Source organism: Peromyscus maniculatus, chromosome 9 (assembly GCF_049852395.1).
Source record: "Peromyscus maniculatus bairdii isolate BWxNUB_F1_BW_parent chromosome 9, HU_Pman_BW_mat_3.1, whole genome shotgun sequence".
Lineage (NCBI taxonomy): Eukaryota > Metazoa > Chordata > Mammalia > Rodentia > Cricetidae > Peromyscus > Peromyscus maniculatus.
The window spans coordinates 1819010-1842867 of NC_134860.1; the positions used below are offsets into that span (position 1 = coordinate 1819010).

The 23858-nt window shown below is 39.6% G+C and overlaps 1 protein-coding gene across 17 annotated transcripts in view; it reads left to right on the plus strand.

Annotated features, from left to right (window-relative positions):
- Erc2 (ELKS/RAB6-interacting/CAST family member 2) overlaps positions 1-23858 on the plus strand; it is a 905605-nt gene that overhangs the window by 447049 nt on the left and 434698 nt on the right. For 11 of the 17 annotated variants that reach the window (XR_013042143.1, XR_013042144.1, XM_076544121.1 and 8 more), the window contains 2 exons: positions 1106-1141; positions 11078-11271. Coding sequence is in view for 15 of the 17 variants with exons in the window: in XM_076544121.1 (XP_076400236.1) it covers positions 1106-1141; positions 11078-11271 (230 nt within the window). In the remaining 2 variants the exon portion in view is untranslated. The remainder of the gene's footprint in view (positions 1-1105; positions 1142-11077; positions 11272-23858) is intronic. The other 6 variants (XM_042284494.2, XM_076544123.1, XM_042284499.2 and 3 more) reach the window with 1 other exon arrangement.

Here is a 23858-nt window from a genome sequence, read left to right on the forward strand (position 1 = left end):
CCGGGATTGAGAAGAACCTGATTATTGATGAATGGATCATATTGTCCATTGAATGAACTGTTTTTGAGATTCAAGCCATAGAAGTTAACTGACCTGTGTCTTTAGGAATTTGCTGAGAAGACCCAGAATCCCAAGTTCCATGACTTTTACTCCCTTCAGTTTTCTGAACAATATCATGCTTCAGGAGACTTTTCTTAAAAGACATGCTAAAACCATCATTTGCTATCCTCAAGTTGAAGAAACAGGTGTCCTGTCTCTATAAAGGAGTATCTCAGCCTAATACCAAATAATAGTTACTGTAGTATTTCACCTCCTTGACCTCAATCTTGAGCATCAAATTAATGTGTAGATACTTAATAAATATAATTTGAGAACACTATTTACAAGTAATATTTAGGACATCTGACTATGCACAAAATTGACCGTAGCCCGTATAGCCTCTACAGCACTGGGAACATAATAGGCTACCATTCAAAATTGAAACAGTAGAAACTGGTAATATGCAACACTGTTGTTTTTCCCTTTCCTCTTTCTCCAGACTTGAATTTTCCTTTTCCCATTTAAATCAGTGTGGTGTTGTTCTGCTTACTAATACATCCCTACTGTTAGCCTGCTGCTTCCTAACCTCTGTTTAAGTTAGACACCAAATAGAAAAGTTAAAGTTACAGTAATACCAAAGAAGAGCTACAAATTCAATGATAAGATTTAATTAATCTTATATTATTATCATCATGGAAGTTCAGGTAATAAATTGTGGGCTTGGCCAAAAGTACTTCTTCTGATTCATTGCTGGAGGGCAGCACTTCATGGATCATCCAAAGTGGACAGTTTTCTTTATTTCATGGGCATTTAACTTGAGAAAGGGAAAGGAACACAAACCTTAAATTTCTTATTTCAGCTATTCTTTTCTAGGAGCCAAAGTCAACATTTGTTTTCCCTAGAGCCTTTCACTTTCACTGTGGAATGTTTAGAAACTGAAATCTCTTCTTTTCTGAAGAGCAGCTCGTCTGTGCGAGCCCTGGGTTTGCTGAGCTAATGCTGTTTCTCTGGCTCTCTCCTTCTTTCCGTGTCTGTGCTGCAATGCCTTCCTACCTTTGCAATGTAGCAAGCTGAGCAGTTGTTCAATCAGATGTACAACCCAGTAAGTCACTCCTGAAAGCTCCCGCTGTAACATATGAAAGCATGAGGATCCACTGAGCCCACGTTACAGTGTGCCACCCTGGGGAAGTTGCCACTCTGTCAAAAGAAATGATCTGCATGAAACCAATGCCATTTCTTTCAAAATTCAAAATTTGAGAGGCCAAGGCAATATGGCCAGCTCTGATATTACCTTCTTCCTCGCTTAAACTCTCCAGCTACAAAACAAAACAAATCAGCTGAGGATATAGGCCTTATAGAATTGTTGGTGAGATCTTTGAACACAGGCTTCCCTGTGCCACAGGGAAGCATTTGCAAAACAGCCACTAGCTCATGTGTGTGCTGTATCTAAGAACTCAATGTTAGGCTAGGTTTTTAGCTTTAAAATCTGAGCTGTGCTCTTGAGGACTGAGAAATGCCTAACAATAATGCAGGGTTTGTAAAAGTTCAAAACATGGCATCCGCCCTAGGGTAGATCATAACATAGTCTACTAGTAACAAATCATAACAATTCTGTCTTTAGTTTAATGAAGTCTGAAAAGCAGTTAACTAGTTCAAAATGATAAAATAGTTCAGATGGCACCATTAGTTCTTTATCCTAATGACATATGCATTCATATAAAACATTTGTTTATTTAGTTTATTGAGAGAGAGGGGGAGAGAAAGAGAGAGAGAGAGAGGTGGGGGGAGGAAAGAGACAGACAGACAGAGACAGAGAGAAAGGAAAGAGACAGACAGACAGAGACAGAGAGAAAGGAAAGAGACAGACAGACAGACAGACTTTCCTGTTTTGTCATCTGACTGGCTTCCTGGGAGGTATATTAAATGAAGGTAACTAGAATGCTTCACTTGACAAGTATGGTCAACAATGCACTTTAATTATCTTCTATTGATAAATCCCCATCACAGAAAAGAAAATGCCACACATAAAGAAAGCAATTCAGTCAACAGTTTTATTTGTTAAGCCAAGCTCCACCTGCTTACAGGGTGATATGCAAGATGCCTGGATGTGTTTAAAAAATTCTGTCTGGACCCTTCATTTTTTTCAACAAATATATTTGCAAACATAATCCCTAATACTGTATGAAGCATCCCCCAGATGGATTTTAGCAGAATAGCAAAAATAAACAAACAAACCACCCAAGTTTTGTTTCCCTTAACATTTGGATGGAAGTAGTATTAGGTAGGATCAAGACGGTGCAGAGGTGAAGAAAGATACCCCCCCCAAAAAAAACCCCAACAGATTATCTTGAAGCTTGAAAACTCACCCTGATAAAACTGCATATTTTCTTGTGAATGTTTCTAGAACAAGATTGTAAAACATTTTTTTTTCATAATTGCAAGTTAGGGGCAAGAGGAGAATTAAAATTTGCAATGCTTTCTGCGTATGAAACACAGAGGGATTACTGTGCTCTCTAGCTGGAGAAAATGATCAGGACAGTAGTTGGAGTTCACTAGCCCTTGTCAGATTAGGTAGGGTCAAAGAAGAAATAACTTAATGACATGGCATCCTCAACTTTCTTCCACCCAGGGCCAGGCCTCTGCTATCCAAAAGCAAATTTTACAGTCTTTTCAGCGACTAATTCAAAGACTTAGACTGACATTCTTCCCCACGTTAATTAAAATAACCAAATGGTTTGGCATCCTGGGAATATAGCCAGCTCTCCTCACTTTAACTCCCCCTGTCTGCAGATATTCTCAGGATGCAGTTCTTTTTTTTTTTTTTGCTAGGGATGTGGCTTGATGGGATTTCTACCCTTAATAGTCTTAAAAAATGACCAAGTTTCTCTGAGTTATAAAAGTAATATATGGCCATGGTATTGAAAAAGTAAAGAAGGATGTAGGAGAAGATAAAAAGCAAGAGGACCACTCACTGCAGATGTAGCCAGGAGGAATGTGGTGTGTACATGTTCCCTCGCTAGGCACCTTTGTGTGGAGGATGTTTCTCTTCTTTCTCTCTTCATTTTCTTCCCCTGTCCTCCCTCCCGCCTGCCCGCCCTCCTTCCCTCCCTCCTTCCCTTCCATCCATCCATCCTTCCTTCCCTCCCTCCCTCCCTCCTCCCTTCCTTCTTTCCTTCCTTTCTTCTTCCCTTCTTTTTTCTTACATTATACCTTTTTGTCACCAAGTTATACCAAAATGTCTGCTCAGTTTTTGTATCTTATTTTTTTACAATAAAACATTAGAATTCCCTCATGCAATTAATTATTTTGCCAGAATACTCTTAATGGTTATATATTTTCTAGTCTATTTATTACCCTGGCTTTGATCACACTTATCCCTGTTTTGTCAGTCTACAAATAAAGCTGTGACAGGTCTCCCACTACCCATCTATCCCATCCATCTTCCCCTTCCTTCCCCTCTCCACCTCTACCCTTCTCTCCCTTTCTCTTTCCCTCTTTCATAGAATGAAATCCTGAACCGGCAATCTTGGTTTGTAAGGCTATCTCAGTGGTTCTTACTCAGGTGTTTTCAGAGAGGCTTTTTCCAGCACTGATTACATGTGCCCTTGGGCTTTTTGACCACACCCTGGCCCACACCAACAACTGTCATTTTGCATAATTTGAGAAATCTCTAGATCAATTTTTTTCTCTTTAATTACTAATGTGTTTTGGGTTCAAATACATATTTGAAGAAGCTTCATACTTCTACTTGTGGAAATTAGTTTCTGTGGCCATTTAAGTTCTTGTCTTTAATTTACTGGTTTGTTCTTTGGTCCATGTAAGTTGTTTTCTGTTCTATAAGTGCCGTTTTCTCATATTATGACAATTTTATTTAATTTTTAATAAATAGAATTGTTTGGGAGCTTTTGACCAGTGGGATTCTTTATTTTATTTTTATTTTTTAGAATTTCCTCATGTTCTTTAGTCTTTGAAGTCCTTCTCTGATTTCACTCACATGTATTAAATTTTTTGATGCTATTTTTTTAATATTAATACACTTCGTACCATCTGTATTTTGAGCCACTGTTCTGTGTATTACACTCTTGAGGGGATAAAGGTCTCAGTTCCTGTGCTACAGTTCAGCTTTAGCTGTGTCTCTTGCTGGTGGGTCAGAATCTTAGCTCTTGTAACTGATAGTTAAACGTCTAGTGGAGTACATTCTAGGTTGATTCTGCCTAGTTTTCTCCTGTCTTGTTTGCGAGTCCCTGGCTTTTTATTTTTAACCTTCCAGGTGAATTTCAGGGTCACTTTTGTCAATTAAAAATCACAGTTGCTGGTTATATTGAGTTATATTCATCCTTTATGATAATTTTGAGCCAATGATACATTTCTAATATCATTTCTTGCCACTTATAAACATGATCCAACTTTTTTAAAAAATGGTTTTCTATAGTGAAGTTTTGACATGTTTCTATTACAGGCCTGGAGTATTTTTTTAAGCTGTTGTGAAGCATATGCACATATATAATTTTTAAGCTGTTATAGCAAATCCTTTTGTTTTCTAACCAGATATTGATACCCAGCAAGTTTTTGCTCTTGTGTGTGTGTTTTGAATATGGCCACTTTCACACTTCTACTAAATTTACTATAGTCATTTCAAATACATAAGAAGATTATACATAAGCCGGGTGTGGTGTCAACATGCCTTTAATCCCACTACTTGGGAGGCAGAGGCAGGCAGATTTCTGTGAGTTCATGGCCAGCCTGGTCTACAAAGCAAGTTCTAGAACAGCTAGAGCTATACAAAGAAACTCTGTCTTAAAAAAACAAAACAACAACAACAACAAAACAAAAAAAAAGAAAAAGAAAACATTCTACAGTTAGTAATAAGTCCATGTGTCTACACTCAGGGTAAATAAGGATTGGGCTTGAAGTCTTTCTGCAAATATGTTCTGGAATACAAATAAAACATTTACCTTCTTTTCTTTTACTGTAGCTGCTCCATTCTGATAAATAACGGGCTAATGTCATTTCATAGGAACTTAAAATTTTGCCTTTGAGTCCTTATTACTTCTAATAATAACCTTTCTTCACTTAACTGCCAGCCTCCGATCCTGGAGGAGTTTTGTCCTGTCATGGTAAATATATGGAGCTTAACTTCAGCTGAATCCTTTTCTTCCCTTAGTTTTAATGCTAGACAAGAAATAGAGTTTATCATTGGTCTCAAATGCTGTCTTGGTTCTAGCCTTAGTATCCTTGGAGATGGTGTCCAGGAGTCTTTCATACATTTTAAAATAATCTTTAGCCTTTCTGGGCACATTGAATGCTTTGTATAATACCCTGTTGCTATGAGGCACTGAGGCAACCCTGCTGCTGGCAGGGGTGCACTGGAAACCCCTTTGATTTGCTCCCATGAGATTTCCCTGGCCAGTCACTATCCAATTGAAATCTTATCTCTGGTAAACTTACTTTGTGCAGGACTCGCATTTTCTTTAAAGATTTACAAAAGAAACAAAAGCAATAACAACAAAACTCAGGCATGTTTCCATTCTACATAGAGGAAAACATCTTCTTAATGTTCAGAAAGACCTTCTTGTTTAGTATGTCCTTTTGGAACTACGCATTCCCAGGGACATGATGTGGTGATTATAAATGTCTCCACCACTGTTGTTTAGCCTTAGCATTCTTTTTGAAAGTCTATTTCTGAACACTATTTGATTCACTCTTAAACAAATATTCTGTGGCATGGTAGAAAACTACAACTATTTATAACTATTTAAGATATAATTCAGGGAATATAGATGGTACATGCGAACACATGCATGTACACAAACACATGTCCAACAAATGACACAGTCTTTCAATGTCAAAAGAACTCAAATAATATTCCAAATGACATGATTTACTTTATGTTCTATTTCAGAATATCTAGATAATACCTTTAGTTTTCAATGTTGCTAATTTTCAGAAATTCCAGATTTAAGAGGAATTATGTTAATAATTACATTTTTATTTGAAGGATCTTAAAATGTGCTTAGTATATGCTTTTTATTTTTGTGGATATTTGGAGTTTTTGTTTATATTATATGTATCATATTTGGTTCATCTATAAAAAGAAATTTTTGGCAGAGTTCTAATATGCTGATTACGAATGCTATTAATTTAGTTAGTTTGAATTTTAAAAAGAATAATTTCCTTTAGAACAACAAAACACAAGATTCCTATATATATCATTATTGCTCTCAAAAAATATTACTTAGGGCTAATAATTATGTCTGGTATTTATTCATTTTTATTTGAATTAAAATTTAAGTTTTATAATATGTCAAAGTTCTATAAACCTTAATGAGTCTATTTCATTCATAATCTAGAATTATGTCAATGTCTAAAATTATTTACACCCCATCCTGCTATTATGATCTGAAAGGAATGTTGAAAATCCTGTCTATGGACACTGAGAAAGCAGAGTGCTGTAACTGAGAATCATATTTTCACAGTGCATAAATTTAGCAAATTACTGCTGAAGTCTAGAAGCAGCAGGGATGAAAAATCAACAGCTTCATTACCTAACAATTGGCTTGTACTTTATGGTTACAACTAATCATTGTTTCTGAGGGAAATAATTTTTTATTAAAAATTGATGGGGTCCATTTTCAAGGGAGTGTTATATAATATTCAAAGTGAATTATAAGTCCCCTGCCTTGTGTCCTAGCAGGGCTCTGGACTGAAGTTAATGCTGTCCTTCTTAGACATCTGGAACTGTGGACTAGTACTTTACTGAAAATAATCAGTGTCCAACCTTTATAAGATTACGTGCAAATAAGCTTGAGATGTGTGAATATGACACTTGCCAGCTCCCTACTTTGGAGCCAATCACTCTTTTCCTTGACTGAGATACACCAATTAGCTAAACGTCCTGCTTTGTTCCTGATACAGTTCTGGAAATTTTCCTTATGACAACGGCTAGGTATCACAATGTACTGCTCATCCTAGTCAGTATCAGCTTCTTCTTGCACTTTATCCAGGCTTTCAAAGTCAGTTCATGTCAAAATGCTGTGGCCCACATTAGTGAGACTTCCACCCATGTTTTTATTACCATTTATAGGGGAATTTATATAAATTTCTATAAATCCAAGAGACGTAGTGTTGAGAACCCTAAACTTACAGGACTTACATGTAAGACTGACATTTCTGTCCTGTCCTTTACTAATATTCTGTTTTTCTACGGAACCCTTGAGAATTGCTCCAAAGGAGTCTAGAAATGTTTGAGACAGAACTTGATACCTAGATTTGCCTTTAATGACCTCAAAAAATTAATATCTATGTTAACAAATGAATGAATATTTAGTAACTGGAGGAATGTTTTTGTGAAAGTATTCTTGGCCATATTCATGATAAACAAATTCTGAAAAATATAATACCAGTCTGTATTTTCAAGAATTAGATTCCTGATTACTTAAAGTAGAAACAAAATTGATGTGCCTTAGGAGGGAATAGACCAGTTCTCAGCTGGACAAGCTCCTGTTGTACCATCAGGTCCTTAAGAAGAAATGATTGCTGTCCATTTTCACTTAAGTCTTGAATACAGAAGAATGATGCCATGGTAGTAGTTTGTTACAATGGTGCTATATTGAAATGTAAATCCTTTTATGTTCTGCCTGCAGTAGCTAGGATGTGTTAGGCTACATCCAGTGTAGATGCAGCACCTTTTGTCATAATTTGAAAAAGTAACCATCTACTTATCTCTCCATCTTTAGAGGTGGTTCTTGCCTTAGAACTTTGAAGGGTGCATTAGCTCTATTCATCTGATTTCCTCCCTTAGCTTTTGGTGTGTGGCACTGGCCCTATGGCAATGGGTCAGTACAGCACTTTCACTGCCTACTGACTAAAAAGTTCAGCCAGTCCTCTACACAGTTGCAATTCATGTTGAGTAGAGCTACTTAACTCTAATATCTCTCAGGAATTTTTTTTCTTTTTTCTTTTCTTTTTTTTTTTTTCTTTTTTGCCTTTTTTTTTCTTAGACTGGCCTGGGGACTCAACAGATCTTCCTAGTCGTTAGGAACTGTCATTGTCATTACATGAACCCTAAGCAATGATCCAAGGAAGAGTTTCCTTGTGTTCTTATGTGACTCTTTCTTAAAGCTTTCTATTTATGTGAGCATTTTATGATGCTCTCTGTTTCCATGCCTGTCAAAAAGCCCCTCTAAGAATTAATTCTTCTTTAGGATTGAAGGTAGTCTGACATAAATTCCTTTTCTTGAAATCAGTATTCATGTGTGGGATATAGAGAGATGGATTTTAAACATTGGTATTATGAAAGCTACATAGTCATTTAAAAAGGAAGGCTTATTAGCATTTCCAAGTTTTATCTAACAGATTTAGGCAAGCTATGAACTTGCCAAGGGGCTTTAATAACATGATCTACCTTTAGCATTAGATAAAGTCATCAGTGGTACCTTCAAGATTCAGGCTTTTGTTTTCCCCCTAGGTTTCTGTTTGTCTATGCATCCCATGAGTCTTTTATCCATACTCACTTATTTGGCTGAAAAGCATATAAACATCTAATTTCACCCACTGTTAAAGACTGGCCTTGATTGTCATCCTCAGAATCAAACAAAGGACATGAATACCTATCAGGAACAGGCTGTCCATTCTTCCTAAACCTACCCCAGAGGCTTCTCTAATGTGTGTGTTGATGAAAACTGAACAAACCTATTAAACTAGCTGGACAACAAGTCTTATGCCTGGAATTATTACAAAATAATTGTTGTACCAGAACATGAATATTATCTTGTAGGTGTTTGTCATTTTATAGTTTTTCATCGTCCTTAGAAAGTATGTTTGTTTGATTTGCCTCCTGACATAGGACAGGGCAAATTGAGATTTAGAACTGATATCTCATGGCTACTAATTATTTATTTGCTCATTAAAATAATAATAATAATACAAATAATTTAAAATAATGGACTATCATGGATAACTGCTAACCCTTTGTCAATATTAAACATAAGAGATGGGAAAGAAATTTTAACTCTAAAATATGTTTATTCATGTTTCAATTACTCATTACTTAGTTCATTAATTGTTTTTTGAGATCTTAATGGCACTGATTGGAGAGTTTGAGAATGATACAAAAAGATTTTTAGTTGTAATATACTGGTAAGTCAGTCTAACAATGGAAAGAGATAAAAAATATATATATATATTTTAACTATTTAAAAACTATGTTTTTCTGCCACAGATAGAAGTATGTAGTTAGTTCATTTTAAACTGAAATTACCTTCTCTAAATTATGAGAGTAGATGTTAAGCTATTTAAATATTAATTACCTTATATAAAGATATAATTATTATAGGAACAAACTCCTGAAAGCATATTAATTCATGTATCTTTTTTTTACTAATAATTAAAAAGTATAATAATCTGTTACAAAGAGACCCAGAGTGCACACTAGATGAGAATAAAATGCTTTTGAGGTTTGTTGGTAAAAGGGAGTAACCAGTTTTTAATAGTATGTTGGACTGATGGATTTTTACAAGTTCTTTTTCATAGTTGAATTTATTTCTAAAGGAAATCTTAAAGAAAATGAAAAATTATTTCCCCTTTATCCTCATGCTTAAATAATATGTTACATGCAAAAAATATTATTTAAAATGATTTTGTCATGAGTAAGAAATTTATTTTATTTATACTAATTTTTGAATTTTTTTTTACTAAACCATTGCAAAGACTGTCACCCTTCTAACAGTAGTACTAGTATTACTCTTTCTAACCATGCATGATCCATTTAACTCCACAGTAGCTGTAGCTTGCTTGCCTTGTTTTTTCCCTGAAATTTAAAAAAAAAAAAAAGAAGAAGAAGTGCATAAAAGCACAGTGGAGATGTGCTCCATGTACCTGGAAAGCAAAACAACTTAAGTTTAATCAGTTGTTGATGTTTTATTATTTCGCGGATTTTCTGGAGAACCATACATGTATGACTTCTCTGAACTTTCTATGTTGAACGTGTACCATTGTTAAACTGCTTGTTTTCTCCCTGCCTGCTCTTTGATGAAGCCAATTAGGAATAAAGGGAAACAAGGGGTAGGCAAAACATTGCAGTGCAGTGCTCCTTCATCTGTCTGGGAATATTTCAGCCAAAAGTTTATTTTGGGAAAAATAAACTATAATGCACACGTGCGCATGCGCGCGAACACACACACACACACACACACACACACACACACACACACACACACAACTATATTACACATACATGCACACAAAGCTACAAATACTTTGGCTGCAAATTATTCTACAGTGATGTTGCTCGTTCTTGACTGTGTCTGTTCTGATGTGTACAGCTGCTATCCACTCATGCATGTGTTTGCAGATTCTTGTCTGTGTGCTTGTTCATGACCAACCTCATCTCCTCATGGTTTAGGTTAAAACTCTTCAAGTAAATAAGAATTTATGGGTATGACTGTTAGCTAGAAAGCCCTTCCTCTTACTTCCAGAAGTCTTCATTCCAAGCTACTTTTGTTGGTATTTCTCATTAGGGTGATATGCTCGGTGCTCAGTCAACCGGTCTCCTAGAGGCGGCCTGGTTCTACATGAGCCCTTCCTGGGCCTTGGAAAACAATTTACCACTCTGCCTTTTAATTCTCGAGTTGGAAATGGAAGCATTTGATGTAAACTGTCTTGTGAGGAATTGTATTGTCTTCATCTTTCTTCCTGAATGAACAAGAACAAAGACACCAGTCTCTTCCTTCACCTGTCCCATACATTTTGATGAAAAGGAAAAATCAAAAGTAGCCAAATTTAACATAACAAAGTATCAGTAGTAGAAGAACTTCCCCATGGGAAACTATCATTTAATTTAAAGTCGATATTATCTGACGTAGCTGAAATACGTGGCTTCCCCCCTCCCCCTCCCAGTTTGCCTTCTCACTGACAGAATACCCATAATTCTTGTTGGTTATTTTCTCTCCAAAGTTACTTTCTGGGCCATTGGTGACTACACCATCTGTTATTCTAAATCATTGTCTTAACTACATTCTTTACAAATGTAATGTTGAAGGCACATAATATTGAAGATGACTCCAGGATGCATCCTGAGTTTGCAGACCGACTGAAACAGCTTGACAAAGAAGCATCATACTACCGTGATGAGTGTGGCAAGGCGCAGGCAGAAGTGGACAGGTTGCTGGATATCCTCAAGGAGGTGGAGAATGAGAAGAATGACAAAGACAAGAAGATTGCAGAGCTTGAGAGGTACGTTCTGTGTCTTAGAGTTGTTAAAGGCGAGCACATATTGATGGCTTGGCGTACATTCTGAGTGGTAGTACATTTGAAATGCACACTCTTAAACTCACATCACAAGTTGGAAAGAAGTCGTTTGAGAGGAATACAGCCTGGCAGGCAAGGGATGATGTTGTGTTTCTGTGAAATACTACATAGGCACCTGATTTGTCGTCTGGGGGCTAAGGACCTCTTCAGTGTCTAGGAAAACAATGCCTGGCTTTCTTGAGGGGCATCTCTGATCCAGTACTTGTGCCAGCAAAGGATGCAAAAATTTGGGCTTTGACCATCTGAAACCTTAGTTCTTTCCCATTAAAAATGAACATTTGTGGTTTTGGTTTGTCACAAGCAAAAGAGAATGTGGAGAAATATAGTTGGAATTTCTTCATTCAAGATAAGAGGAAGGGGCCTCATGTCTTTTTGGATGTCTTTTGGCACACCACAACAAATTCTTCCTTGAAATTTATCTTTTAAGAGGATCTCAGACTATTTGGAAAAATAGATGGAATTAAATATGCTTGAGTTAAGTCTACATGATAAAAATTCAGTCTAAAACAATGAGTCTAAAACAGGCTTCCAACATCTTTAGATTTTGAGATAAACCATACCTGTATTATATTAATGTGTAGCCTGGTCACTAAAAATAAGCTTATTGCTAATGCTTTTTCCTATACTTCTGTAGGAAAAGGACTTTCTGCACACTCTTGGGTAGCTCTATATAACTGCCAAGGCCTTCTCATTGGTTCTGCAATAAGGTGGAATTTGTTTCCCTAGATTCAGTCCATATGGAAGAGATCAGCCAATTTTGAATAAATCAGTGAATGTTCGCCAGCTTGGACAGAGATACTTGTGAGGTACTAAAGGACTTCAAGACATGTGCAGAGTAGTCTCTGTGGCCATACAAGAATGATAATGGGCTTTTTCTAAAGAAAGACCTGGGTTCAGATTTTGCATCTGCTATGGGCCAGCACTGTGGCCATGAATCCTGTGAAAGCTAAATGTCTACAGCCTAGTAACATGCATTCTGCTTTTCTTCCACCCAGTTTTCATATAAGGTGGGACACTAACCTCACTATGAAGAGCGAAAAGCCAAAACAAATGAATTCTTAGTAGTGACTGATGGCATTGAATGGACAGATTATCCACAGTAAAATTTCAGCAACATTTTTAACATTGTATTTGATTATCCAAACACCAAATTTATGAATAGTTCTTTTAATAATCTTAGTCTTTTTTTGTTGATGCTGTAATTAAGTTTGATTTGGTGTGACTAATTTTAGCACTTAAGGCAGAGTTCTTTTTTAATGAGGTAACTATGCAAATTAAAATCTTCAAGGGCAGGTTGGCAAGATGGCTTAGTAGGTAAAGGTGTCTGCCACTCAGCCAAGTTGGATTTCTAGGACCCACTTAATGAAAGGAGGGAGCCTTGTCCTCTGATCTTCAAACACATGCTGTGGCACATATACAAAAACACATGCATGCAAAAGAAAAATTTAAAGCATAAATAAAAATTAAAAAGAAATCTTTAAGAGCTCCATTTTAATCTTAAAGTGTAGGAATGTTCTGCCAGTCTACTGGTTCTTAAAAATCTTGGGTCACGATTAATTTTAGATATATCTATCTACATGGCTATTTTGGAATTACAATTCAGGATCAGTTTTTTTTTTTTTTTAAGAAATAAAAAGCTAGTATGGGATCACAAAGAGTTTACAACCGTGTCTTCTTGTTACGAAACTAGACATTGAAAAGTTGAATAACCTTCTGGTTGTTAATCCTGTAGTCAGAGACAAGCAGCAATAGTGCAGGTTTACTAATTTGTAGTCTGCTTCTCCTAGAAGCAGTGATGCCAATGGATGATGTCCTAGACAACACCACTGATGATTGTATTATTAGTAAATGCAATTATAATCATAGTAATAAAGTCTATATATTTTATGAACACTGTGTGCCAGATACTCTGCTGAGCACTTAACCTGGAGTATCATATTGGACTTAATCTTACCCACAGAAACTATCATGGTCTCTACTTTATATATGAGGAAGCAAGAGTTATACAAGTTCAGTAACTTCCCAAAGATTGCAGAGCTCAGAAGACTCACAATTAGAATTCAAACCTACGATTGACCAACAAGCCACTGAAAACAACACTTTCTACCGAGGCACGACATAGACAACCTTGTCCAGTAGTGCTGAAGTCATAGGGAGCCAGAGGGGCCTCCCTGAGCAGGCCTCACAGCCACCAGAGCCCTGCCTTTTCATCATTAGTTTCCACGAGAGGGAAAGTGACGCACTGCATGTTTGGAAGGCATTTTTCTGCACTAAAGCAGTTCCTGAGAACTGTAATTGAAAATCAGGATCAGCTACTATAAACATTTACATATAAATGGCTTAATTATCTAGTTGGACAAACAGGTCTTAGTTGGGCTGTGTAGCCATTAAATCATCAAGAATATTCACAGTTTTATTTCTTCAATATGGAAAGCATTAAAGCCGCAGTGATTTTACAGGCATTTATCTTTATGTACTTTCTGCACATTCTCTTTATCTCTGCGTTTGCCTCTCCTTAAAGCTGATGCCTCCCAGGCACTGTAATTCATAAAACATGTGCTAGGGCTTGACTCTGTCCCAGGTCTCTGCCTGCCTGCATCTTGGGTCCAGCAGTAGAACACAGTCTGGGAAATGTCTGAGCCCCAGCCCGGCCCGGGCCCCTAAGGAGATGGGGGTGGAGATCCAGAGGAAACTATCCTGGGAAAAAGCGGGCTCAGCCTTGGCCTTTCTTTCTGAAGCATTATCTGCTGGGTTGCATGTGTATTCATTCCAGCAGAGCATCTTCCTCGACTGTGTCAGGCAGTCCTCTGCACATCAGCTAGTATCTCTGTTTGCTGGCTGAAACTACAAAATTCATACCTCATAATGTTGAGAACTACAATTTCTTAGCATTGTGACATATATCTCCATTTTGGAGTCATGGAGAGTGCTTGCAATTAAGTTTGTGATTTTGAAAACCAAAATATTGAACTTGAAATGAATTTGTGGTCTCTGGCTTGTAATGTGACCTACCAGAGCGAAGAGCCCTCTTTTTGAAGCAGCTCGTGTTCTAAAATGTTCCAGAACTTCTGTCACATGCAACAAAATAGTTGAGGTTCAGAGTGACTCTGATGCCCTGACATGGGCTAGCTTCTCTCCCAGAGGGTAGTTTTTTTTCATCTTCTTGTTCCGTTCATCTTCTCATTTTTAAAAGTTTCTCCACTATGGATATATTCTGTATAGCATACAGCCAGCATTGAATTGAACTCTTTAGTTCCACAAGAATGCTGTTTCTCATCAGCCATTATAGACTCAGTTTTTTAAGGTACATGGTATGCTTCAGCTGATGTGCATCTCCCATGATGAACTCTTGTCCTGGATGCTGATGTTCCAGCTGGAAGCTTCTGCCTCAACTGTGGGCTGCTCTGGAGGAGTTGGCCATAGGGACCATGGCCTGGAGCAAACCTGAGAGTTGGTCAAAATCAGGCTGATGTCTTTGTTCTGTTGTGATGTCAGCTGTCATGTAGACTGCGCAACTGAGCAGCTGGCCAAACCTTGGAGGTGGTGAAACACATTGCCCCTCTGCGTTAGTGCTCATCACAGTCTCCGGACTTTATTTAGATTCATAGTTAATCCTTGGTGCCTCGAGAAGGAGAGAGGTTAATCGGGTTGTCAAGCAAGGTCTCCTACCACTGGCCTTCTTGTGTCCCACCCATGGGAAGGAATCAGTTGGGTGACCTTTAGCATAATTATCTGAAATCTCTTAGGGATTTTCCTGGTGTTTGTTCAGAGCTCAAATTGAGTCCTCAGCCATATCCCTCTAGACGATGGAGGGGAACAGGGGTCCCTGGAGGCTCCACTCATAAGACATAACATCAGAACGGAAGACAAGGTACTGCTTAATTATCTGGACGGAGGGCTAATTCCATCAGACATTTGGACATTGAGAAATGATTTTTGGTGCCTAGCAGAACCTTATCTAATGTTGAGAAAGAAGCTATTATTTTCCCTTCTGATTTTCTCAATAATGTGCTGACACACATTAGTCCTTGATGCCTTTCAGGACTCCTTTGTAAATGTAAACTTAAACTTTGATATTATTTCTAGAGTATGATAATATATTCTAAAAGCTTCAGAGTACAGGGGAGAAATCTGGTAGTTCTACTTATTTTGATAAGCACTTTTTTTCCCCTCTGAGTAATTTTGTTGACCACTGCATTGCAAGAAATGTTTTAAATATTTGGGTTGTTTATTTGTTTTTATTTTATGTGTATCGGTGTTTTGCTTACTTGTATGTGTATGTACAACATGTACACCTGGTACCTGAGGAGACCAGAAGAGGGTGTCAGATCTCCTGGAACTGGAGTAATAGAAGGTTGTGAGCCACCATGTGGGCACTGGGAATTGAACCTGTGTCCTCGGGAAGGGCAGCCAGTGCTCTTAATCACAGAGCCATCTCTCCAGCCCAAGGAATTTCTTTAAAACAAGTAGCAAGTGACTAAAGACCACAGAGTGACCCTGTGAAAGAATCCCTTGGGAAAGGCCAAGCCATCTTAAATGTGTGTTAGCTATTCCAGTTAAGGATTTTTACCATTTGGCCAAGGTCCTCAGCTAAATTACCTATGATTCCAAAGGATTAGAAATGGCAGCTGTGCCTTGTTGCCACAGTCCCCAGGATGGCCATGATCTGACTTGGCTACGTGGCACGTGTAGGATCCTAAAACAGCCGCCCGGAGGAGCTGAACTATGAAGCATTGTTGAAGCAACACTCTTGCCGTGTGCACACTTTAACATTTTCTCATTAATTTTTATCACTGCAGCCTGTGGCAGGCTTTCTCAGACTGCCGGCCCCAAAATCATGACACGGAGACTTATTATTAATTGTGAATGCTCAGCCTTATCTTAGGCTTGTCCCACCAGCTCTTATACCTTAATTTAACCTGTTTCTCTTCATCTGTGTTTTTGCCTTGGGGCTTTTTACCTCTTTTCATTCTGTATGCCCTACTTTCCTGTTTCCTCCGTGTCTGTGGGCTGGCAGCTGCCTGGCTGGCCCCTGGTGTCTTCCTCTCTTTCTCCCTCATTCTTTCCTCGAATGATGCCTAGATTCCTCCTCCTACTTATTCTTTCTACCTGTCAGCCCTACCTAGCTACTGGCCACTCAGATTTTTATTAGACCAATCAGGAGCCTTAGACAGGCAAGGTAAAACAAATGCAACATACCTTTACACAGTTAAACAAATGTAGCATAAACAAATGAAGCACACCTTTACATAGTTAGAGAAATATTCCACAACAGTAGTTGACATTGTTTATGTTTGAAATGTTCTAGGTTAGACTTTATCCTAAGGATTTGTTTTTCTTTCTTATGTAGTGTCCTTAAAACAACACCACAACACAAAATGGCAAGGATCCTGTGAGCAGGTAGCTGGGCAGGTGTTGCTTTTGTGTGTCTACTTTGTTTTTTGAAGGGCATTTTACAGGTTAACAAAATGAACATCGACTACATGCTTCTCATAGCTTGGCAGATGATCATAACTTTCCCTCCTAAGCTTTCCTTCCCACTAGAGACTACTGTTCGGACCGGTGGGAAGGGCATGTTAGAAGTCTCATACAAATAAGTTAACAAGCATCTGGGTATTCTCAGTGGCAAAGTCAGAACCTCATTTTCTCAATGGAAAGGAATTACTCTCTGCTTTGGAAGTTTCGTTGTCCTTGTGGGGAGGCTGATGGGAAGGAGGCACCCCAATATCAATCTTCCCCACAGGGCCTTTGCTCACTGCTTAGATACAGTGCCCTGTAAAAATATAACTTTGAATCCTTGAGCCAAAATCCAAATTGCTCAGCTCCTTTGGGTTTTAGGAGTGAAGGAAATATCTCTTAGGATGTCTCCAACTAACCCACTTCCTGCCAGGCCTTGGTGATTTCAGTTGTGTTTTATCAAATATGAAAACTTACAGGCACACAGGTAGGTAGGAGCTTTCTCTGTAAATTATTTCTTTAAAAAAAGTCAAGATATGGCCACTGTCCTGAGGCGGGAACAGTCCTCTGTCCGATCTGTGCTGGCGTGATGGGTGTGGGAGCAGGCAGGGGTTTCTTATGCACGATATACAACAGAAGAGCTTATGGTGTGAGCCCAGGGCTTTGGGGGTGTCTGTCAGATAAGCCTCGCTTCAGTACCCTCCACGTGGTTGTAAGACCTGCTGATGGACCGTCTGTCTGTTACAAACTAATGCCTCTCCCTCCTTTTATTCTCTTTTGCTCCCCTCTCCCTCTGCTTGTCTCCACACCGCTGCTCTCACCCCTGCTCCAATCAGCTTGGCTCTCAGGTCAGTACTTTCCGTTTTCCTCTCCCCGCCTCCCCCCGCCCCGCCCCCCCAGCTCCTCAGCTCACCGCTTGCCTTTGTTCAGGAAGAAAGATCATTATACCGGTTCACCAAAATAGACGGCATGATGATAGAATGTGGAGCTGGGGAGAACAGCAAGGCAAGCCGCTAAGTGCGGCTTGGAGTGAGAGAGCTCCTCCGCGCCACAAGTGACATCATGACTGACGGGACAGCTCCGACCAAACCAGTTGGACCCTATGCTCAGTGAATCGCTGTTTTGAAAGATCTATAGAGCTCTCTTAGAGTCACGTTTGAAAATTATTGGAATGTTAGTTACATTGTGTACATACATGTTGCTTCGTGTCACTGTTCGAGTTTTGACTTTTCATTTTTTTATTGACTGGACATTATACTTTAATTACGCAGGGTAAAGGATGTAGAAACAAGTGTAAAATTGGATTCATTGTTGACTGTGAACCTGAAGATTAACAAGGAAAGTGGATATTCTGTTTGAAAAATCTATCCTAGCTTTGGACTCTTCTACTGTTGGAGGTCCAAGTCAATCCTTTTCCCTTTGTCAAGTCAAGGAGTCTATTTTGTTTTGTTTTGTTTTTTTTAGTAATACATGGTAATTTAATGAAATTAGTAATGAAATGCTTAACAGTGATTTCTTTATCATCCAGATGATGGTTTGAATAAAGGATGCTTGTTGTGTGATTTGGGGCTTTGTAGACTTCAGAAATATAGAAGGGAATGAAAAGGCCCGCCCTAAGTTTGTAGTTGGTATAGTAACTCTTTTGAGAGACAAGCTTCATCTAGTTTTTCTCTTTACGCAGGCTCTTCACTCTGTTCTGTTCTGCCCCCAAGCCACCAGCCCCATGACCCTATACCAGCAGCAGATAATTTCAAAATGAGGCCTCCTGCTCACATACCAGTATTTTCTCACCACTGGCTCCCAGCCCTGGTGGCTCTGGGGTCCTGAATAGTCACTGTGGATGCCACAAGACCTGCCTGGACGTCATCAGTCCACAGGAAACTCTGGTCTTAAATGCTTCTCTTCAGAGCTTTAATCAGAGTCTGTAGCACAGAGCTACGGCAGTGTAATCTCCAAAGATCCAGTGGCTCCTCTATACCCTGCAGTGAACCAGACCAGCATTCGTCTTTGCAGAATTACAGATTTTACAGTGGAGGTGTGCAGGAGGCTTAGCCGCTTGGCATCCAACCCATCCTCCAGGGTTTGGATTCCCTGTTGAATGAAGCCTCCAGCTTTTCTCCCGGCTGCCCTTCTTTCCTTTCTCCCCTTTGCTACCCTCGATCTGCACCTTTAGATATTAAAATAGCCTTTGGGACCAGGCCTCCTTTGCTCTCACCTCAGTCTCTGTGCCTGGGCCTTCTATTTTTCACTCTCACCTTGTATCAGTAACTGTGACTATATACTTAGTTTTTCTCTTATTCCTAGTGTATGAACATGGGCGGTTGTTTCCAGTATGCTACATTGACAGGTGGCAGGAATTTGAAGTAACTAGTGAAGAGTAAGTAGTGTGTGCTGATTTGCTTGGCAAAATCCACCTGCCAAATCTAGTAGATAAAGTCTACAGTCTAAATCGAGGTTCAGACCATTCCAGTAGCATTTGACCTATTGTTTCAAATGAGCCTGAAGGAGAAAATGGGCCATCATTGTGATGTTGTCTTTCTAGTGTAGAAAGAATTGGACAGTCCTGAGCTTATGGCAAGGGAGAAGTCTATAAAAACTTGGAAGTCTTTCTTAAGCTATGGCAACCTCTCAGAATTAGCTACGCTCCTCCTGCTACTACTTCCGGTTTACCAGTCAAAATAAAATGAAATGTAACAATGGAATTGATTGCAGGATCTTTGGCCCATATGCTGTCTTTGTATGGCTTACCCTTGAGGGGTGTGTGTGTGTGTGTGTGTGTGTGTGTGTGTGTGTGTGTATGTGTGGTGTGCATGTGCGCAAGCGCACACATACACACACACACATTTGGGTGTATATATACACCTCCCTAAGCTTAGAAGTTTGTGGTCTGCCATCCGTGTTTCCACCTCTTAATCTGAAGTTTGAAATGTTAATAACACTTAGTCTTTTCTATGTGCTCTGAACTCCATGAGAAATTCTCCTCTGCAAAAGCGCTCACAGATTACCTCATTTCCTTTCTAAACTCTTCTGCTTGAGCCCGGGTGGACAGGTATTAGATTTGGGTTTGGTGAAGTGCACATGTCATGTTCTAACCCTGTTTGGGGCTCCACTGCAGTAAGCACATCTTCTGTGCAGAATCTCTTTGCACACAGAGCAGTGGGAACAGGAGAGATTTAGTAGGCTCCTTGAATTATACTCAGGGGCGGGTTTATGTAAGATTTGCTCATTTCTAGCATGTGACTTATGACAGATAAGGTTATTGTGATAAATGCATGCAGGAATTGACTAAAAAAGAAACAATCCTTTGGGATGGAGTTCAAACTCCTGCCAAAGTATCAACCAAATAAAGCCAGAAAGTTCTCCCAGCTTCCAGCTTCCTTTGGATCCTTTCTTAAATATTTCCCTGTTTGGGCCTTAGTGTCCCCTCACAGAGAGGAAGGATTTGCTTTTGGAACAAATCTTATTGGATCTGCCCTGCATATGGGCATCATGTGTTATGCCCATATGAATGTGCTGTGGGTTATGGACATCATGCATCTTCTTGTGAATGGCTTGAGCTGATGGCTGGTACCTGGCAGCAGGCAGAAGTCATTGTTGCAGTGTTACTTCAAACATTTCTACCAAAATAAATTATTTGTGATGTTTCTCTCAACTGAGCACCATGCTCTTTCAACCCCTTGTTCTTCCATCAAAAGATGAAGTCACCCCTCCCAGACTTCAGAGGCCTGTTGCACAAGACATTAAATGAAAACCACCTAGCCCTTTTTTTTACTGTCCCACAATTCACTGGGGTCAATTCTTTGTTCTATCGCATCCTTAATAACATAGTGAGCACCTACTGTGTGCTAGGCTGGGTTGTATGTGCTGGCATTTTAGAGAGTAGCTGATGAAAGTGGCCTAATATTGAAGAATGATATTCCTCTTCTGAATGCTCATGATGCAGGTTGATAATTACCATAGTAAGAATAATAATAACAGAAACAGAAAAAAAAAAAACAGGAATGGTAGCTATAGATAACAGTCACCACGTGCCAGTACTGAAATGATAACATTTGACATAGTAGCCTCTTTTTATTACCACTCTTAAGGTTGGGACTGTAATCTCTTCCATGTTAGAGAAGAAGAAACTGGAGTTCACAAAAGTTGAGTATTTGTCTATCTTAACATAGCCAGTGAGTAAAGGTGTTGGTTTTCTTCCCCAGTATCTATCCTTTCCGACTTCCAAGTGAGATCTGCCACTACTCCAGCCAAAGCTACCCATGTACCAGTTCCAAGAAGTCCCTCAGGGTGGAAAGCTGGACAGTTCTGTCCCATGTGCTGCCTCCCAAATGTGGTGTGGAGAGAATATTTCCCAGGGGCTTTGGGGGAGCGGCCCTGGCTGCTATGTAGCCAGCCTCTGCCTTCGTGTGAGCTTGGGAGCAGTGACCATCCTGCTCCTGTCACTTGTGGCCTGGTATGGATGTTGCCCTTCCAATGCCTGCCCAAGTGTTTCTCCTTCCAGTGGCCCTCACCCGAGCCTGAAGTGTTTTCTCTAGGACCACAGTGTTTTGTCTCACAGAGATGTTCTCGAATGTGTGCTCTTGAAGGAAGGACCTTCTATTAGTCTGCTCTCCCTCTTCTTGGTCCCTTCCTTCATCCCCATGAGTTCTCAGTTGACTGTTTAGACAGCATGTGTAGCACTAGACTGAAACCCAAAGAAAAGAAATAATTGATTTTTCCATCAAACTAAACATTTGAAAAAAAGAAAAAACAAAAAACATAAAACAGAAGAACATAGACAAAATGGTAGCAGGGGGAATCCCTAGCCAAGCTACTTAGTTTCCTCACTTCCTTTGTTTCCTGTTTCCTTCTCCCTTCCTCCTCTGTGCCTTCTGCTCTTCCCTTTTTTGCTTCCTCCTGGACTGTTCTTGGCAGTCCTTTTTGATGGGAATATAGAAACAAAACACACTTGACCTCTCAGCTCACTGATTCAAAGGCTAGCACTTCCTATAAGGAAGGATTTGGCCCCCAAGAAAAACAACTTATTTCAATGCTAATAACTAGAGAAACTGGGTTTCAGGTGTCTATTCTGAAGGGTTATCCATAGGTCAGAAAATAATTTCTCTCTTTAAAGCCACCTTATACCGATGCTGATGTCTCTAGTGAAGTGTCAGAAAATTTTATGCCCAAGCAAAGCTGGTTGAAAGCCAGAAATCCTCTGAGTTGTCCTTGGGTACACATATTTTACTGGGGATGGAAAAAAAGTTGTTTCCCCTGATTTATAGCTTCTGCAGACATGAAGTAGGATCTATATTTAGAAGTGATTTTGAACCTTTGAGATGCAGCCAGGGGTGGGTGCTTGTACCTACCCAGACGGGCTGCAGTGGGACTTGACATGGCGAATGTCCGCTGAGCCAGCTCTGATTTATGGAACCAAGGACTTTTCTGCTCCATGATGTTTTCAGGTTTTAGCTTTTGCCGGAGCTGCTATCCCAGCATTCTTTCTGGGCTCTCAAACACACTGAAGATGGAGGGGACACAAGTGATGTAGTAGCTGAGACCTTTTGTTGTTCCTTTTGTTTCTGGGAGGAAGTGAAGCCATTTCTTAAGGCGCAGATCTGATAGAGAGGTAGCCATGGCAAAGGTTCATTCCAGGAAGCCTTCCCCAGGTCCAGTCCACAGTGAGAGATGCCACATTAGCAGAGCTCTTTGCTGCTTCCTCCCCCCAACCTTTCCCCCATTCTTCCTCCTCCTCTGAGCATTCGCTTGGTGCCACCATATGGATGAATATCGGCAAATAGTAAATCTCTCAAGATGAGTTAGCCTTTCCTATAAATGTGGAGATGGAGAAGGAATTTTAAAAATTGGTTTCTCGGTATTATTATAAATCACTTTCTAGAAAAAATAATATCATATTTCCTTTATACAGCCTCCCTTATGAAATGTGAATTCTATCACTTCATTACCCACAATGCTGGCTCAAGTTGTAGGAAAACCTGACGACCTAGGGACTGGATGTTTCTTCCGTATTCAGTGAGGGGCTTGGAATTTCTGTCCTGTGTCCTGTCAGAGCCTCCGCGAAGCCACTGGTATTGTGAACCAGTTTAAAAGTGAAAGGACGTTGCACGTCTGCCTCTGAAGAAAATAATTTGTCATTTTTATATCTAGCGAAGGTTTTGGAAGTTTCCTTTGGGGGAGATTGTGATGGCTTTACTATCTTCTAATATTCCATAGATGAAATGGACTGTAATTTCAGTAAGCCTGATAGGGAGGATGGGAAACCAGAACCCAGTGGGTTTTTCACTTGGGACAACTGTTTTACTAGAGATAGAAAACTTCCCAGCCCCTGGAAACGCAGTCCATTCTGGAGACTGGTTTTCATAGTAAAACTTGAGTTTTAAAAACTATAGAGAGGACTTGGAAATGGAAACGAATTTCCCTTGGAGTCTCTGGCTGCTTTTTTCAGCCCAAGAATGATGAGGTGGGGCCTGTGCTTTAATGCTGGTTTCCTGGGCTTTGGTGGCTGGCAACCTGCTTAGCATAAGCATGGCTCCTTTGGGTGTACAAAGAGCTGTACGCACAGTTGCTTATGCTTAAGATAGTTCTCTTCAAGGATGGGGGCAAGTGTCATTACCACAGTGCTTTGAAGTAATGAATTACTTTGCGTGGGGCTCCAGTTTGTAAATGGAAAGACACAATGCAAATACTTTGATATGGGGTGGGGCAGAATTTTATGCAGAGAACTGCTTTGCAAATCGGCATTTCAGGTCTTGGGGAAGCCTTGTTGGAAGGCACTGGCAAGGCAATCACCACCTTTTGCAGATGGGAGCATTCCTAGCGGGATAGGCACTCCTGGCCTTTGGCGTTGGTCACTGGGGTGTTCTTGTGGCTGAACTGGGGTGCGTGAGCTGAAGTGGGAGAGAGAGGTTTTAAATTTAACTTCAGAGCCTCCTGCTGTTTAATCGTTTGTCAGTTTGATGGTTCCAAGGACAGCATGCTGGTTGCGCACAGATAATTACCGTGCAGAGAATGAGTTGGCCTTAGTAATTGCTAGCTGGAGAATCTCCTGATAACCT